General features: G+C 56.7%; 1 protein-coding gene across 2 annotated transcripts in view; it reads right to left on the bottom strand.

Annotated features, from left to right (window-relative positions):
- The window catches only part of ZMIZ1 (zinc finger MIZ-type containing 1), a 37798-nt gene extending 25036 nt beyond the window's left edge, over positions 1-12762 (bottom strand). For both annotated transcript variants that reach the window (XM_055080931.1, XM_055080930.1), the window contains exons 1-2: positions 12619-12762; positions 724-838 (exon numbers count right to left, since the gene is read on the bottom strand). In XM_055080931.1, coding sequence (XP_054936906.1) covers positions 724-838; positions 12619-12671 — 168 coding nt within the window. In that variant the 5' untranslated portion in view covers positions 12672-12762. The remainder of the gene's footprint in view (positions 1-723; positions 839-12618) is intronic.
- Positions 12763-17512: the final 4750 nt, after the last annotated feature.

The raw sequence follows: 17512 nt of genomic DNA, 5'->3' as shown, positions 1-17512 counted from the left end.
CTGCAAAGCCACCTGGAAGCCCAAGGGTCACGCCACACAGAGGCCCCGGGCTGCCGCTCTGTGAGGGCAAAGAGAAGCCCAACCTACCAGCTCTAGAGGGCAGCAGGGTCCTGGCCGAGGGGCTCCCTGTGGCCCGAGACCACAGGTAAGCGCGCTGGTTCCCCCCAGGGTGGCAAGCGGCCCTGAGCCTTTCATGTGGCCATGGCAGAGGCCCAGCAGCAGGGAGAGGAAGGAGTGGAGGAGAGAGGAAGGAACAAGAGCCGGAGGCAGGGTTGACTAGGGATGTGCAGTGGAGTTTGTCACAAGTTTTAGGCTAAATCTTTTGAAATCTAGCCCAGGCCATCCAGGGTTAGAGACCCCAGGTGTTGGAGCCCTGAGGCCAATAACACCCAGGAAGTTCTCCTGTTTATCCAACCAAAGTAAATGCCGGCCAGGAAAGAACCCCTTGCTGTGTGTCAGGTGAAAAACATTCCCTCAGGAAGGTCCTAGGGTTGGTTGGGGCAGTGCACAGGGGCCAGGGGCCATCCTCCTGGGGCAGGTGTGGACCCATCCTGGGTGGAGGTGTGTCCACAGCTGGGTGTGCCCTGAAAGCTGGTCTTCCCAGCCGGGGAGAGCCTGGGAGAGTGAGCAGGGCTAGCATGGCATGGTGACCCGAGGGCCTCAGGGTTCGAGGGTTGACCCCGCCTGGGAGGGGCTGTTGCTGGGGGGAGGACAGGCTCTTACCTGGCTCTGGGATGTGTTGGTCACTCCCCAAACCGTGGTGACCACGGAGAGGGAGCCGGGAGGCTGGTTGGTGTTCTGCTGCCAAGGGACAGAGTCATAGGGGAACGACCCATCACTGCAGAGGGAGACAGGGTGGGGATCCTCAGGGGCTGCAGACACAGGCACAGACAGAGGCATGCCCCATCTACTAACCCCACCATGCTCTGCGGCTCCCAGCCAAGCCCAGGTGACCCCCATTCTCAGTCAGTTCCGGATCCCCTAGGCCTGGCACGGTGTCAATGCAGAACAGGTGCACCCTGTAAGGTGACCAATCGTATGACAGCGACCTCTCCCCCCAACACTGTGGACGTGCCACCCCCATGGCTGTCTGTCTCACCTTAGCCCAAGTCCACAGGCCATGCTACGGAGGAAGAGAGACCTGCAGGCTCAATCTAAGCTCTGCCTTTGACCATGCTCTGCTCTAAGTGGCTCTCCAGAAACAGCTCTGGTTCCTCCGCACCAGCTTCCCCTCAAAGCTACCCCGTCCTTTCTCAGAAAAGGTCAGAAGGGCTCCAGTCTAAGTCTCGGCTCTTCCCCTTCCTCCTGACCCGTCAGAGTGAGGTGGCTGGCTGATTTGGTCCTTGCAAGGAGCCTCCTTATGTCAGGTTTTCTTCCTGGATGACAGTTACTGGCCTACCTGCTGTGCTTCCTCCCCTGCTCCCACCCCGATCTCTCGTGCACCTCCCTGCCAAGCCAATTTCCTTCAAACACCTAAGACACTCGGCACAATCAAAGACCTTCCTTCAATGGCTTCCAGCGTTTACACACACAGTCCAAACTCACACAGCAGAACGGTTTACCCCATTGCTAATCCCACCCTACCCTCCTTCCCATTTTGGTTCCCAACTCTCTGGGAGCCCCTGGCCCCAGCTGTTCCCCCAGTCTCCTCTGTAGTCCCAGCAGTACCCACCTTGTTTGATGACAGCTCCCGAGGAGCCCCCAAAGATCAGAAGGCCCGATGCCCCGCCCTGCATACCATAAGTGCTCAGAGATGGCTTTCTATTAGTTGCCATGGTACAGATGGAGAGTGAGGTCCAGCAGACCCCAGGGAGAAGAGCAGAGGCACAGGCTCGAGAAGGAGCCAGCGAGGTTACAGTATAAAGAACCTGCCAGGGGTGCCACCCCCAAGGAGTGCTGGGCTGGGGCTTCCTCTCCCCTGGAGCCGGTCCTGCGCTGACTCTCCAGCACCTCTTACCGAGAGAAAACCCCAGACACGGCCCCAGAAAAAGCAGAAAAGCAGAACACTCACAGCTGTGCTACCACCTCTGCCCACGGCATCCCGATGGGGATGAGGCCTGCAAGGCAGCACTGCTGGGTAGCCGGGGAGTGGGGGCAGGTGGGAGAAGGGGCTTCTGGAGGAGGGTGGCTTGGTAGGAAAGCACCTCATGCCTCTGTATGACTTGTGCCTTCATGACAGGAAGTCAGCAGAAAGCAAAAGCTGACTCATACCCCAGCCAAGAAGCCAGCCCAGGCCCCAGAGGTCGGGGCAACCGGGAATGGAGGTGTGGGGAGCCAGCCCAGAGGTCAGACTTCCAGGAAGGAGGCGCAGGACTGCATGACAGGTGGGCAGAGGGGCGCCGGGGGTCTGAGCCTTGTGCCCTGCTCCTTGCCAGGCGGGGCCCTCGGTCAAGTTGGGTCAGACTGGAGGGAGGACCGTGTCACTGACTGCCCATGCTTGCCTGCCGCCCCCTTGCCTGGACACCCTCTCTGCTTGGCCAGCCCCCGGTTTCCTTCCTGTCTCTGCTCAGAAGTCACCTCACCGGAGCGGCTGTCCTGACCTCCTGGGAGAAGAGGACCCCCCAGCCCCAATCCCTTTTCCTCTCTGGCCTTTTTTTGGTTCTGTGGGTACAAGTCCTGCACCTGCCCCTCCCTGGCTCAGGGCCCCGGCGCAAGTTTCCGAGCCTGTGCGCTCATTTGTTAAATGGGCGTAAGAACAACACACTCCCACACCCGCTCTACTCTGTGTCTTCAGACCGCAGGTCATGACACAAGAGTGCGCTGTGACACTGACCCATGAGGGGGGAAAAAGAGGGAATAAAACAGAAAGTAATCAAGTGTGAGCACATAGTAAGGAGGAATATCATCCCTTGAACTGACTTCTTGATGTTATGCATGAGCACACATGTGCCCTGGGTCTCGGGCACATTAAATGCGCACATTACTGTGGATCTCAGGCCAGCTAGTCTGAACGTGGGCCTCCGTGGCCTAAGTCCGACACGGCTCAAAGAGGAGACTGCAGACAAAAAGGCTTTCTTAACTGGAAAGTGACACAGGCTTTATTTAGCATTACTCATGATTTCTGGGGAAAACAGCAGGACTAGAACTGCGGGGAGAGGAGCCGTCCTCAGGGAACCAGCCTGACTGCCCCCTGACTCTGCAGGCCAGGTGTGATGTGGGTCCGTGGAAAGGGGGTGAGGCCCAGATGCACAGGCCAAAGGTGACCGACAGCTCACACTCTCTGCATCTGGGGGGCACCGCTGGGGGGCCGGGGAGCCCAGTGAGCCCGGACGGGGCAGAGAAGCACAGGAAAACAAGCAGGGCCTGCACCTCAGCACAGCTGGGCTGGAAGAAGCCCCGTTCTCCCAGGAGGTCACTGGGGACCCGGGGGTACCAGCTGGTCCCAGGGCTGGCACGCCAGTCTCACAGGGAGGCCCTGCAGGCTATGGTTTTAAACAACAAAGAGGAGACCCTGGACACCCGCCCTCCTTTTGGGGCCCTCACCTTAGGTGTGCCTGGACTCAACACAGGACCCCAGCAACTGAGCAGAGCTTAGGCCCAAGTCTGTCCTCTCTCGCCAGAACTCCTGCCCCATAAGCTCCCACCAACCCTCCAGGCTGTGGTCTGGTTCCAGCCGAGGTGCACGCCTGGCAGGCTCAGGAAGTAAAGCCCCCTGGGAGCCCCTCCGAGCCTGGCGGGGACCCACAGCTGCTGCCTCACCTCCTCAGGCGGGGAGGTCCCGGCTCCCTGGGATACAGGCCCTCGAGCAAGCTCCCAACTGCCCTGCAGCTCGTGGGTGGGCCTTGTGGGCGGAAACCGGCTCCTTCCTGTTTTGTCCCCTCCGCCCCAAGCTCAGTGAGAAGCAAACTTAACCAAGGTTCCCAAACTGGGCATTCCGCTGCATTCGGCTGGACGGGTTACCCCAGAGCCCAGGTGCACAACTGGCGTGTGCGGGGTACACGTACGTGTGCGTGCGTGCACACAGGCCCCGCTGGCACAATGCTCTCCACGCGTGCGGGGGGAGACAGGCACATGCGTGTAGGGTGGTCTCGGGGACCTGCTCGCCCCCACTCGCACCTGCTGCAAAAGCAGAAGTGGCAGCCGCACCGACAGGGCTGTGACTCATCTCCTGGGGAGACGGCTCCTGCTGGCGCGGAAAAGACACTCGCCCCCATGGGCCCACGGTGGCAGTCAGCCCTGCCGACGTCTCTGCCCAGACTCAGACACTGCTGTCGGGGGCGGGGGGGGGGGGGTGCTGCCTGGCTCCCGGCGCCCGAGGATCAAGGACCAGCCAGGCTCTTGGGCCCTACCAGGGTGGGAGGGGCTCAGGGTGCTGAAGAGGAGGCCTAGGGGCTTGGGGGTGGCTGGAGGCTGTGTCCCTTCTCTGCAAGTACTATTTCCCCAGCAGACATGCTCAGCCCAGGTCAGAGGTCCCTGGCATTTCAGGGCTGCCCGCTGGGAACCACTTCCCTCCACCTGTCCATACCTGGTTCAGAGGGAGGCCAGCACCCCTGGGATCTGAGAACACACTCTTAGTAGTCCTGCCCGGCTCTGCACACCTGCAATCCAGCATGGTCTGGTCTCATGCCACAAGCCACCCCCAGCCATAGTCCTGTCCAGCCAAACCTGCCCCAAGAATCCTGTTCCACCTACAGAGGCACCAGTGCCAGAAGACACTAGGATTCTCAGCAGCGCTCTACCTGCCAAGAAACTCCCAACACAGGGGCAGCTGCTTCCCTACCTCTGTGCCTCTTCTCGGCCTGGGATGCTTCATCCTCACCCTGAAAGATGCCACTCATCCTTTCCAGGCTCCTCTTCCAAAGGCTACCTCTTCCAGGAAGCCCTCGCCCCACCCACTGGCCTGAACTCCACTTTCTCCTCACATTTCTGGGGCCCAAGTGGGAGCCTGAGCGAAAGCCCTCCTGCCTTTTTTTTTTTTTTTTTTTTTGCGGTACGCGGGCCTCTCACTGTTGTGGTCTCTCCCGTTGCGGAGCACAGGCTCCGGACGCGCAGGCTCAGCGGCCATGGCTCACGGGCCCAGCCACTCCGCGGCATGTGGGATCTTCCCGGACCGGGGCACGAACCGGCGTCCCCTGCACCGGCAGGCGGACTCTCAACCACTGCGCTGCCAGGGAAGCCCCCTGTGACTGCTTTTAATAATGATATGCAGCAGAAGTAATGCTGGCCAGTTCTCAACCTAGTTTTAAGAGGACTGGCATTCCTCCTGGCTTTCTCAGAACACTCGCTCTGGGGGAAGCCAGCCATCATGTAATAAGTCTGACTACCACGAGTCTGCCATGCTACAAAGAAGACTAAGTTAGACTCACAGGGAGAGGGGCCAGCCATCCCCAGATGTTCTAGTCATTTCAACCAAGGGGTCAGACACACAAATAAATGAGCCATTTGGGCATTCCATCCCTAGCAGATGCCACTTGAGGAAGAAATGAGGACCCAGACATATGGCTCTCGGAGAGCCATCCTAATCATTTCCAGCCATTCAAGTCATTCCATGTGAGTCCCCTCATTTTCAAGCAGACACAACCACTAATCCCTGCTCACCCCTGCCCCAACTCTTGGCCTACAGAATTGTGAGCAAAATATAATGGTGGTTGTTTTATGCCATTAAGTATTGACGTGGTGTGTCATAACAAAACAAAGACAGCAATAACATGTTTCTCCTTTTCTGCCTTGACAATCAGCCAGCCCTGCCGACGTCCCTGCCCAGACTCAGACACTGCTGTCGGGGGCGGGGGGGGGGGGGTGCTGCCTGGCTCCCGGCGCCCGAGGATCAAGGACCAGCCAGGCTCTTGGGCCCTACCAGGGTGGGAGGGGCTCAGGGTGCTGAAGAGGAGGCCTAGGGGCTTGGGGGTGGCTGGAGGCTGTGTCCCTTCTCTGCAAGTACTATTTCCCCAGCAGACATGCTCAGCCCAGGTCAGAGGTCCCTGGCATTTCAGGGCTGCCCGCTGGGAACCACTTCCCTCCACCTGTCCATACCTGGTTCAGAGGGAGGCCAGCACCCCTGGGATCTGAGAACACACTCTTAGTAGTCCTGCCCGGCTCTGCACACCTGCAATCCAGCATGGTCTGGTCTCATGCCACAAGCCACCCCCAGCCATAGTCCTGTCCAGCCAAACCTGCCCCAAGAATCCTGTTCCACCTACAGAGGCACCAGTGCCAGAAGACACTAGGATTCTCAGCAGCGCTCTACCTGCCAAGAAACTCCCAACACAGGGGCAGCTGCTTCCCTACCTCTGTGCCTCTTCTCGGCCTGGGATGCTTCATCCTCACCCTGAAAGATGCCACTCATCCTTTCCAGGCTCCTCTTCCAAAGGCTACCTCTTCCAGGAAGCCCTCGCCCCACCCACTGGCCTGAACTCCACTTTCTCCTCACATTTCTGGGGCCCAAGTGGGAGCCTGAGCGAAAGCCCTCCTGCCTTTTTTTTTTTTTTTTTTTTTGCGGTACGCGGGCCTCTCACTGTTGTGGTCTCTCCCGTTGCGGAGCACAGGCTCCGGACGCGCAGGCTCAGCGGCCATGGCTCACGGGCCCAGCCACTCCGCGGCATGTGGGATCTTCCCGGACCGGGGCACGAACCGGCGTCCCCTGCACCGGCAGGCGGACTCTCAACCACTGCGCCACCAGGGAAGCCCCCTCCTGCCTTTTTCCTTCTGCCCCAGGAGCCCCAGGTTCTCCGACTACCTGTGCCTGGCATGATGTCTTCACACACCTGCAGGGCTCAGGAAGCTTCTAATAAAAGTGCCAGAAAGAAACACCACCTCTCTGTGCTTGACCTCAGAGGGATGCCTTAGAATGAATGAACGCATTCATTCATTAAGCCTGACTGCTGACCACCTACAGTGTGCTTGTGACCACACGGGCACCGGCACCCAGGAAGCGAGAGGTCCTGTCCTCCAGGGACAGGGACAGAGGAAAGCTAATGAAGTGGCTACTCACTCTCACTATGCCTCAGTGTGCCATCCCTTGCCACACCCAGGGATGAGAAGAGCCCCTCACTCAGAGGGCAGTCATGAGGATTAGGTGACCTCACATGGGTAAGGCAAGGCCTAATACACCCGGGTACCCTGGAACTACTGGCTGCTGTTACCACTGTTATGATTCATTGAGTGGCTTCTACATGTAAGGGACTGTGTGAAGTGACTTTCACCCAAGAACTCATTTAATCCCTTGAAGTGGGCTCAACAGACACATGTCTTAGGATCTGAGGCTCCCAGGCTCCCAGAGGTAGTCAAGTTGATAGTGGGCCTGGCCACTGTCCCAGGGAACTTAGGGTCCAGTAAGGTGGCGCTTCCCTGTACAAAGATGGCGATAATGCAAGGAAGCATCCATTACAAAGGCCATCTAGAAGTCCACGAGAACTCTAAGAAGAGGCATAACTTCCTAAAAGTTCTTGGGGAAGCCAGCCAGAGAAGGCACACAGGAGACGTAAGTTATGCTTCAAAGACTGGCTGCAGACAAAACCCAAATATTGTCCCAGGAAAAAACACTTTACACACCAAGTCACTAGCTTTGGCCTGGACTGAGAGTATATTGGCAAATATTCAAGGACTCTGACTAAACATTTTTTTAGCTAATATTCAAATGGCAGAGGAAGGCCTCAAAGCACAGTGGTTAACTATCTGGGCTCGGAACTTAGATTCTTTGGGGTCAAACCTTGGCTCTGGTAGGCCACTGATGATTTCTATGACCTGAGCCGTGTTACCTAAGTCAGCCTCAACTTTCTTATCTGTAAAGTGGGACTAATACTAATATTCTTAGGATGAAACATACAAATACAGGTAAAATTCTGCACAGTGCCTGGTAGACAGTCTCTGCTCAACTGTACCTATACTTTTCTCTCCGTTTCTCCAGCTCAATTGGGGTGGAGGTACCCATATTTACTTGATGATACAGTGATGGTGCTTAGAAGTTTTGCAAATAGGCTATCAATGGGAGGGGGTGTTATTATCATTCCTGCCTGTCGAACATATGTTCCAAGGCTCTGAGGCTTTCCTTAGTGTTCCTCTGCCTTCCTTTCTCTCATAAACTCCTATCTATACTTCAGAGCCCAGCCTGGATGCTCCCTTTTGTGACTCTCCTAAGCAGACCACCAAGGGCATTTTACTCTGTTCCCTCAGCACTTCTTTTCATATATTTTACAAAGAGCTCTTCACACTGCAGTTACAGCAGACGGTTTACATGTCTGTTTGCCAGCCCCATGGGCACTGACCGATGTTTGCTATATATGAGAAAATGAGTAAAGAGGGAGTGATGATTCCTGGTTCCTGGGCACCTCCTGTGAAAGTGTCTACACAGACATTCATGGAGGGAAGCGGGAAGGAGGGCTGCGTTATTTCTTCCCTTGCACTTCTCACAGCCACTTTATTTGGGAGAAATAACAAATTCCTATTAAGGGTATCGTCAGACCTTAATTAACTTCCCTCATCCGGCTCTACTGGTCCCGCCTCTGCGCAAGGCTGTAGTGTTACCACCAATGACACACCAAGCCAGTGAGGAGCTGACGCTCTCACCATCTTTAATTTAGGGGGACCATTAGCAGCTCTCTCCATCATCACAATTAGTGGGGACCGCTTCCTTTCCTCCCTGCGGTGAAACTCAGAGAGGAACTGGTGCAGCTAACTGCGTATTAGAGGGTTTTAAATTTTTTCAAGAGGAAGGAGGAAAGGAAAAGATCCTTGCATCTTGGCAATCTGGAACTGACGGATTTATAGATCCTTCAGTCTCCCTTTCATTGCTTTTTTTTTTTTTTCCTGAGGGCAAGAAGAGGGGTCTATTACAAACTGAGCTTTCTGTGTGGCTGTACAAAAAAGAGCTAAAAATGAAAAGCGGTGAAGGTGGTGTGATGGGACCAAGGAAAGAAGAGGACCGGCAGTCAGTTTTGCTTGATCCCTTCTTTGTTGGTTGACCGTGAATGAGCACATCTGAGTCTGATGGCCCCAGGCTGAGGGTTCAGAGAATAATGACTCGTCCACGGGGCTCCCTGTGTCCAGGCCTGGCAACAAGCGTTAAGTCCTGCGCTGCTGTTATTCCATTGCTACACATGAGGAAACGGAGGTAGAGAGAGGATACAGAGCTGCCCAAAGTGACCCAGCGAGAGGATGGAAGAGCTGAAACTCGATGCCGGGCAGCTTGGCTCCAGGGCCTGTACCCCGCCTGCTATACAGAGTGGAGCACACAGCCCTGCTCAGGACTGAAGGGGAGCACAGGGCCGTGCCCAGAATCCGAGGGGAGGCCCAAGGCCCCTCCCAGGAACCTCTCCTCAGGGGGTTGCAAATCCCTCACCTGGAGGGGAAGGGTGGCACCCCTTGGTCTTGGAGGCTTCCCCAGGTCTAGTGGACTTTGACTGTAATCAAATTAAGAGTATAAACAAGATTTATTAGGCTTTCCATTACTGCTGTAGCACTGATTTGCACATGGACAATGTGCTAATCACAAGTGGCTTTTTCAGCCACTCACTAAAAATCTGGGAGAAGGCAGAAATATTTGTTGGCAACAAGTCTGGGTCACTGCAGGGACTATGAAGGGATCCTGCTGCCTGGCCACAGGCCCGAGGCCCCTTCCTGCCCTGGGCTGGCCTCTCCCAGCCTCCCTCCTCCTGTGCGGTGCTCTGCGCACCTCTATAAAGTGGGAGGATGGCACACCGATGGCTCAGTGGTCAGGACCAGAAGGGGACGAGCCCACAGTTGGCTCCACAAACCATAGAGCGGGAGCCAAACGTGTGGGTACCCAGGATTCCTCCTAACCGCTGGCACGCTCAGAAGCTGGCTCCAGGGGTCATGGGCACAGGCCCCAACTCACAGACTGATGCTGTGGGGCCGACCTCCATGGCCTGTAATGGATGTGACCGTGACGCCCGAACTACAGAAATACAACAGTCACAGCCTCCTAGAGCACCGGCCTGGGGCTTCAGGCATCCGGGCTCCCTCACCCTCTCCTGTTTGCTTGTCCTCAGAACCTTCAGACAAGGACCCCTGAGTCTTGGAATAGCCGCACACCTCCGAGCACCAAATCCTGAACACGCAGGGTCCCTAAGCTCACCCCCCGCCTGAGGTCTCCTTAATGAGAAGAGAAGCTTCCTTCCTCCAAGTCATTCAGTACAGCTATGGAGGAGGGCGGGCAGAAGACTTTCCTAGCTATGACAGTATTTGACTTTCTCTTCCACTTTTTTTCCTTCTTGTTTGGGAAATTACATGAGGGACTTAGAAGGTGATGCACCCCATTGGAGTTTCTCTGGAAATAAGGAAGGGACTCCCCACCTTGGGGAAATGCATGAAGTTACAGGTAGAGAGCAGCCGACCTCTAATCACAGGCCACAATGTGCCCTCAGAACAGCCCTGGTCTGAATGGACATGGGTTGGGCCTTGTTCAACAGATGATACTTCCTTCTGGTCTCAACTGTCCCACTATAAATCAGGAAATAGGGCGAGGTGTGGATTAGGATCGGGTTAATGACTAGATACCATGTCACTGGTCTTGAATGGCTAGTGGGAGGGTGAAGGGTAGAGCGCTGTGTGTGGTTCAGCGCCCTGCTCCTTCCTGGCTGTGTGTTCTCAGGCAAGTCACTCTGGGCATTTCCGTTCCAGTTCTGTCCTTGGGGTGTAGGATATGGTCCAGAATGCCTGTCACCTAGCTGTGTTGTTACCCATCAACACTTAGCGCGTCTTCCAATGAGCACAGCTCTCCCTTCTCTGAGAGGCCGCCTGCTTCGCCCTCTCTAGCACTCCATGGGCACGTACAGGGGGCTGAAGCTGGGGTGTGGGGGTGTGGCAGGGCACTGGGTACCAGCCAGTGGCTCTTTAGCCCATAGCATTTCTTGGGAAAGCCAGTTCGAACTCATAGGATGCCATCTGCCCAGCTTCCAGCCCAAGTCCTTCAAGGTCAAGGCCTATATCCTCTGGGCCTCTTGACTGTCTCACCCTAGCCATCTTCCTCCTAGAGAACCCCAAAGCCAACCTGCCTGTCACTCACCCTAACACTGCCTCCATCTGCCAGCTCCCAATTTTGCCTCACTGAGTCTTATTTCCCCAACCAGTGAGAGTCAGCTCCTGGAGCATAGACACCCTTCATCTGTTTAACCCTAGGACCAGGCAGTCTCATGCTTTCAGCTCAACTCAGCAGAGACCTGGCCAAGGGCTGGCTGCGGTCACGGCCAAGCGGGTCTGTGGCAGGTCCCCGGAGGGGCTGGCCTGCCATCAGAGGCAGCTTTACTGAAATGACCTGGAGGAGGGATGGCTGAGAAGGACATGAAACGTGGCATGATGAGAGGCAGGACGACTCTGGCAGGATGGAGAGTTAAGGAGCTAAAAGGTAACAAGGGTAAATGCAAAGTGTGTAGCTTGGGTTGCACTCAGACACAGCCTGTACTCAGCAGCTGGGCAGGAGTTCAGCTGGAGAAGACCTGTGGCTTTTTAGCTGAGGGGGGGGGCAAGAGGGGGAAGGTGGACGGAGGAGGGTTTTGCCTCTCTAGAGCAGTGGTTCTTAACCACAGGTGATACCTCCACCCCCCAAATGTGTGAGAGTCCTTTAGCAACGCCTGGGGGTCACTAGGAGAATCGAGTGGGCAGGGACCAAGACATGACATGCCCTGCAAACCCCTGCACCATAAAAAACTACTCTGGCCCAAATGCCAACAGTACCCCGTCCTCAGAAACACCCACAGAAGGGGGCTGTTCTAAGCATCAGAGCCGTCAGAGTCCTGACCGAGGGTGTAACGAGGCAGTGACCCTGAGAAGGGTCTGACCGAGGCAGGGAACCAGCCACATGTTGGGAGCCATCCTGCTCGGGCAGGCGGTGGACCGAAGAACTCTAAGTTCCCTTCTGGCTCCAAGAATCAACTGCCTCCAATTCGATTTACAAAGCGTGGCCAGTACCAGACTTCCCGGCAGCGCCTCGATGGTGGGACCCAGGTGTCCTGCAGCGAGCTCTGGGCATAGGGAGAGCAGACAGAGTGACAGGCCCTGTTGTTCCAGGGTCAGCCCGCAGAGCGCTCAGAGAGAACATCCCCAGCTCAGCGAGGGACGTGGAGATAATGAACTGGGGCACTTGCCGGTCCTGACCACGTGCTCCTTCTGAGGCTGGTGAAGGGCAGACTGGACAGTTCCTCAGTGCCTGATGGCCTCTGGCAAGCCCAGTCCCACCTGTGATGCTGGGTTTCTGGTGGCCATGCCCAGTGCTGATGGCCCAGCCACACTTGGCTCCTGTCTGGACTGCCTGAGCTGTGACCACCAGCCTGGTGACCTTCCTGAGCCCCTTCCAGCCCTGCCTGAGACCCTGCTTAGGAAAGAGGGAAGGCTCCGGGTTCAGGAAGGCTAACTTTCTGCCGAAAGTCTAGAACCTGAAGAAGAGACAGCCCTCCACCAAAGGGACAAAGCAGTCAGGCTGGGTAAGCCCGGAGCTTTCAGCCTCTGTTTTGATGGGGGAGAAACAGCGCTCACCCACGAGGATTTAAAACACGACAATTGCATTTTAGAAAACGTTTTATCTTCCCGGCTGTTCAGGGGCACCCACCCCAGTTCTCCCACCTGAGGGGCATTTCCAAGGAGACCTGGGGGCTTGAAGGGGGGCTGTCCAGCATCCACCCAAGCGGGCCCCAGACCCACCCCTGGTGGCGCATGCCCACTCACCTGTGCGACAGAGTGGGTTTCATGGAGCTCATGGAGTTGAGGGGAGGCTGCATGGGGAGTTTCCCAGGGGGGTCGCTCTGGCGGCTCTTCTGATGTCGGAGCAGCAGCAGGCGGCCGAGCTCCTCGCACCAGGAGGACAGCAGGGCTGCAAGGAAGGACAGGATGGTCAGCAGGCTCCTGGGCCACCTCACTCTGTGCCTGGCCCACCTCACCCACCCAGACTGGGTGCTCCTGACGCTGGCTTTGCCTCCACCTTGGTGTGACAAGACACCAGGGGAGTCGCTAAGCCTCCTCAGGAGGCCTCAGTGTTCTCACCTGTATAGTGGGGCTAACACACCTAAAGGAAGGAGGACTGAAAAGCTGCTGTTACTGTAGGAGTGGATCAGAGGAGGGCTGATCGCAACGGCAAAGAGGAGAGAGTCAAGACGACAGAGAAGACAGCACAGGCGGTGCCAAGAGGAGACCGGAGAGGGGGAGAGGGGCCAAGCACAGACCTGTGCCCTGGGCCCAGGTCAGGAACTGCTGGCCGCCCCGGGACGTCTCAGTGAAGCCCACCTGCCTCGGACTCTGGACAATGGGCTCAACATGGCTTCCTCCCCATGGGTGGGACCCCAAATCACAAGGTTTAAACAAAATCCGGATCCTTCCTGGAACCTGCTGACATTCCCAGGAGTGCCTGCAGGGTTCTCCCTGACACTGCTCCCCCAAAAGTGCCCTGCTCACTGAGCACGCGTGCACCCACCTTCCGGTCAGAACTGCGACTGGTCCCTGCACTGCTGGGCACAGATGCTTGAAAGGACAAAGGATTTCCAGGGCAGAGAGTGGCCCAGGGGTGGGGCAGGGGCTGAGCCAGAGTCTGCCAGGGGCACCAAAGGAGCCCAGGAGCACAGGAGAACTCGCCACATCCAGGCTTAAGCAGGCCTCGGAAACCAGGAGAAAAGCAACCGGAATGAACTGGGTGCTGGGGGACATTCTTTCATCCTGAACTGTGCCGGTGTAGCCACCAGAGGCCAAAAGCACCCTCAAGGTCAGTGTTTCTGGCCAGTCCTTCCAAAGCGCATAAAGGAGCTGAGGTTTGGGGAAGAAGTCAGTAGTCAGGAAGGCTGGGTTGTCACCACCTCACTGTGTGACCCTAAGGAGCTCACAGACCCTTCTCTTGGCCTCAGTTTGCTGGCAGGGAAAGAGGAGTAATGACCCTTGCCCTGCCTTTCCTCCAGGGCTGTGGTCAGGGGCAGGAGGGGAAACTGCGGAGACTGTGGGAGCAAAAAGGGTTGATCACAGCCCAGCCAATGCCTCACTCCTGCCACGAGTAATCAGCCAGACTGATCTGATAGTTCTGGAAGGCGTCGACCTGGTCAGGCAACCAGGAGCCTTTTGAACCAGGACTGCTCAGCCACTTGGCTAGATGCAGAGCCCACTTGCTTGTTTCCAGGGTCTCCCATCTGGACGCTGTACAACATGCTTCTGTGTCCTTTTCTCGAATCCACCCCATGTGATGCAGGATATCAGCTCTCATCCCCATCTACAGACGAGCAGACTGCTTCACTGCTCAGGCAGGTGAAGTCACTCGTTCACAGTAACCACAGTCAGAGAGAGGCAGACACACAGATGGTGCCCCCGGCTGCACATCCTGGTGGCGGTGAAGCCCAAGCCTGAATCAGAATGTGGGGGAGGAGATGAAACTCTTCAAAAGGCCAAAACCAAGAGGCCATGGTCTCTAGCCCCTCTGATTCAATGAGAAATGCTTCGGGCCTCATCTGAATCACACCCCTTACCTCGTTCAGCAGGCACTGGGGGAAGACACACACACACACAAGGCCCCGGGGTGGCAGCACAGGGCTGCCACGTCAAACCGCTCAGATCCTGGATAGGCTGCCCCATCAGCCCAAGGCCCCGAGAGGCAGGGCTGGGGACCCTCTGAGACCCTGCCAGGCTCTGCCCGTGCCCATGGCCCAGGCAATCTCTGTCAGGAGTGCAGAGTGAGTGGGGCCCAGCATCTTTAGGAGCAGCAGGTTCTCTCCTGCCCCTCACTTGGTGGGCAGGGGCTAAGAGGCAGATTTTAGGACCAGCAGGGGAACCCCATCCATCGAGTCCTGCTGAGAGCTGGCTGGGAGGGAGGTGCCCATGTTCCCAGGGGTCTGCTGGGGATCAAAGGACAAAAGAAGGGCAGTGGTTTTTGTGAGAACGGGGTGGAGTGGTGAAGGGTCCCGCCGGGGTCACCAGGTGTGCAAAACTGCTCAACTAAAGAGGAAAAGCAAGGCTGAGATACAGCCTGTGCCCTTCCCAACAGGGCACCTGTTTCTCCCTCCAGGAGGGGGTGCCAGCGGGCGAGCTGCGTCTTAAAAGCTGTGTCCTGCCCCTCTCTGTGGGCCTCACCATACCACCACCTGCACAGGGAGGAGGGTGCCAGAGAGGAGAGGCACCCCCCCCCCGGCGTGTGTCTACCCAGAAACCGTGGCAAAACGCCCCTGAAGCGGGTGCCCAGCACACATCTGCCGCAGCTGGAGGGAGAAGCAGCCTATTCAGCGAGGCTGGAACAAACAGAAATGAATTTCCAGATTGCTCCATTCTTCTCCCAGGCCCCTAGTTACCGCTTCTTGTGCGGGGGGGCACCGGGCATCTGGAAACTCATTTGCACGCCAAGCACGAGGCCCGGCGGATCACAGCGATGGAGGGATCGCTCGGCTGCCAGCACAAAGGATGGCCGCAGATGGTGCCGCCTGCTGCCCGCCCTGCCCACGGCCACCCCTCCCAGCCCGCGCTCCTCCTGGGGGCCAACACGCCATGGGAGGGGACGGGGGCACAGCGGGGGCATTCAGAGCTTTCCTCCTGTGTCACAAGCCACCCGCCTACTTGGTCAAGGACGGCCCTTGTCTTCCTATTGCTAGTGGAGTGATTTTCTGTAGAGAGAATAAAGGGAGGCTGGTGGTATAGAGGGGCCTGGCTGGGGAGGGTCTGGGATGCTGTGAGCAGATGTGCTGTGGGTATTAGGCAGCCATGACACAACACAGATGCCAGGACAGCCACATTCCTACAACCAAGAGGGAAAGGACAGGGAGCGAGGGAGGCACCACCTATCACCCCCTTGGCCCGAGTGGCCAGCTGGCACAGAGGCCACGTGGGCAGACGCATGGCAGACGGACGCAGGGCAGGCTCTCATCATGGTGCAAACCAACACAAGCTGTTCCGAGGCAAACATCGGTTAATGATAACACATGGGGATTTGCAGCCAAAAAATCAGAGACCCAGGAGAACTGACAGAGAGAGGCAGGTAGAGGATTATGCAAGGACAGAAAGACAGCCTGGTGGGGTAGGTGTCTGGGTGTGCATCTGCTCTGTCTGTACACGGCTGAGCCAAGCATGCCTCTCTGATGAGGGGGCACCAGTGTCTACACCACCCCAGGAGAGGGGAGGAGAGGGGACTGTGGGACAGTGGCGAGCAGGCTGTGGGACATGGGGACTAAGTGCCCTGGCTCTGGAGTTCCACGGACTGAGCTTGAATTGTGCCCTGACACTCTTTAGCTGGGAGATTTCACACATGCTGCTTCACTACTTGGAGCTCAGTCTCCCCATCTGTGAAATGGGCTTAACAGGAGCTGCCTGCCTCAGAGAGTGGACATGAGCTGTAAATTGGTGCTGTCAGTCAACCGCATGGGCATCCAAGCAGAAGCCAAAAGGGAGTGAGGGTGGGCGGAGGCCCAAAGGACCCTGTAACTCACAGCAGCCCCAGGAAAGTAACCCCTCCATCGTACACCCACCTCTGCATTCACAAAGCACCCGAAGAGCTGGTGAGGCACGGACTCCACAACCCATCCCAGCTCAGTCTCTACCATCCATGTGACACCTTGAGCAAGTCACCTAAATTCCTGTGCCTCAGTTTCCTCATCTCTAAACTGGTGTGGTGGTAATTCTACTCCCCACGTCACAGAGCAGCTGTAAGGAAGTGCTGTGTTACCACCACGAAGCGCAGGAACAGCATCAGGCATGGAGTAGGTGCTCTACGCATGTTTGCTACTGATACAATGACGATTAGTATTTTTGACCTTGGTTGGTAGATAAGTGACCAACAGGATGGGCTTTGGTGTCTCTGCCCACTTCTGGCCACACAGCAGCAGCCCTGAGGGGTCAGTGGAAGGGAGAGGGGATTCCAGCCAGGGAAAAGACACGACAGTTGACCTCTCGTGCTCACACTACCTGCACTTGTCTTTGCAGTTTATCCAGGAAGCCGCAAGGGACACCAGGGTTCCATGGACTTTAAACAACTAAGTCATCTGCCAGCAGCACGTGTCTTACAGTCGATGCCATACCATGGTGTGACTGGTGGTATGTTTTTCTTTCCTAGTAGTACGTAAAATAGTGGTGTGTGTGACAAAGGGGGGCATCTCCTATTAACAGGATCCAGTAGACATAACTAGGGGCCCCTGCACCAGAGGGTGTTATGGTAAGGCGGCACGGACTTCTCTGGAAGAGAAATGGAAACGAGCACGGGGTCTGAGAATCAGGAGGGGCACAGGACGCAGGTCTGAGGGAGGGCACCAGGGGAGAGCCAAGTTCCTGACATTTGCTCCCCAAGATCTCCCTGGCTTCTGCCCCTACAGCTGGCAGCCACCACAGTGTCCTTTAGGGACAAGTAAAAGGAAACCAGATGTAGAAATGAAGGAAGGTCTGGAGTAGAGCCCTGGGGCATCTTAGTCCTGGCTCGTCCCAGATGTGCCCTCCCTGAAAACAGTGACAGGCCCTGCATTTGCCTCTGCCTGCAGCTCCTGGCAGAAGGGATACTGAGGCTGGGCTGACCAGATGAACTAGTATGGGGCTGCTAGTCTTACTTGAGAGGGGTGGCAGAAAGAAGAGGCTGCACGGCTGCCTCTGGGAATTGCCTGGGCTCCAGGGAGGG

This window comes from Physeter macrocephalus, chromosome 20 (assembly GCF_002837175.3).
Source record: "Physeter macrocephalus isolate SW-GA chromosome 20, ASM283717v5, whole genome shotgun sequence".
In the NCBI taxonomy this organism is placed as follows: Eukaryota; Metazoa; Chordata; class Mammalia; order Artiodactyla; family Physeteridae; genus Physeter; species Physeter macrocephalus.
The sequence above is the reverse complement of the archived record's forward strand: the minus strand, read 5'-3'. Positions and strand labels throughout refer to the sequence as shown.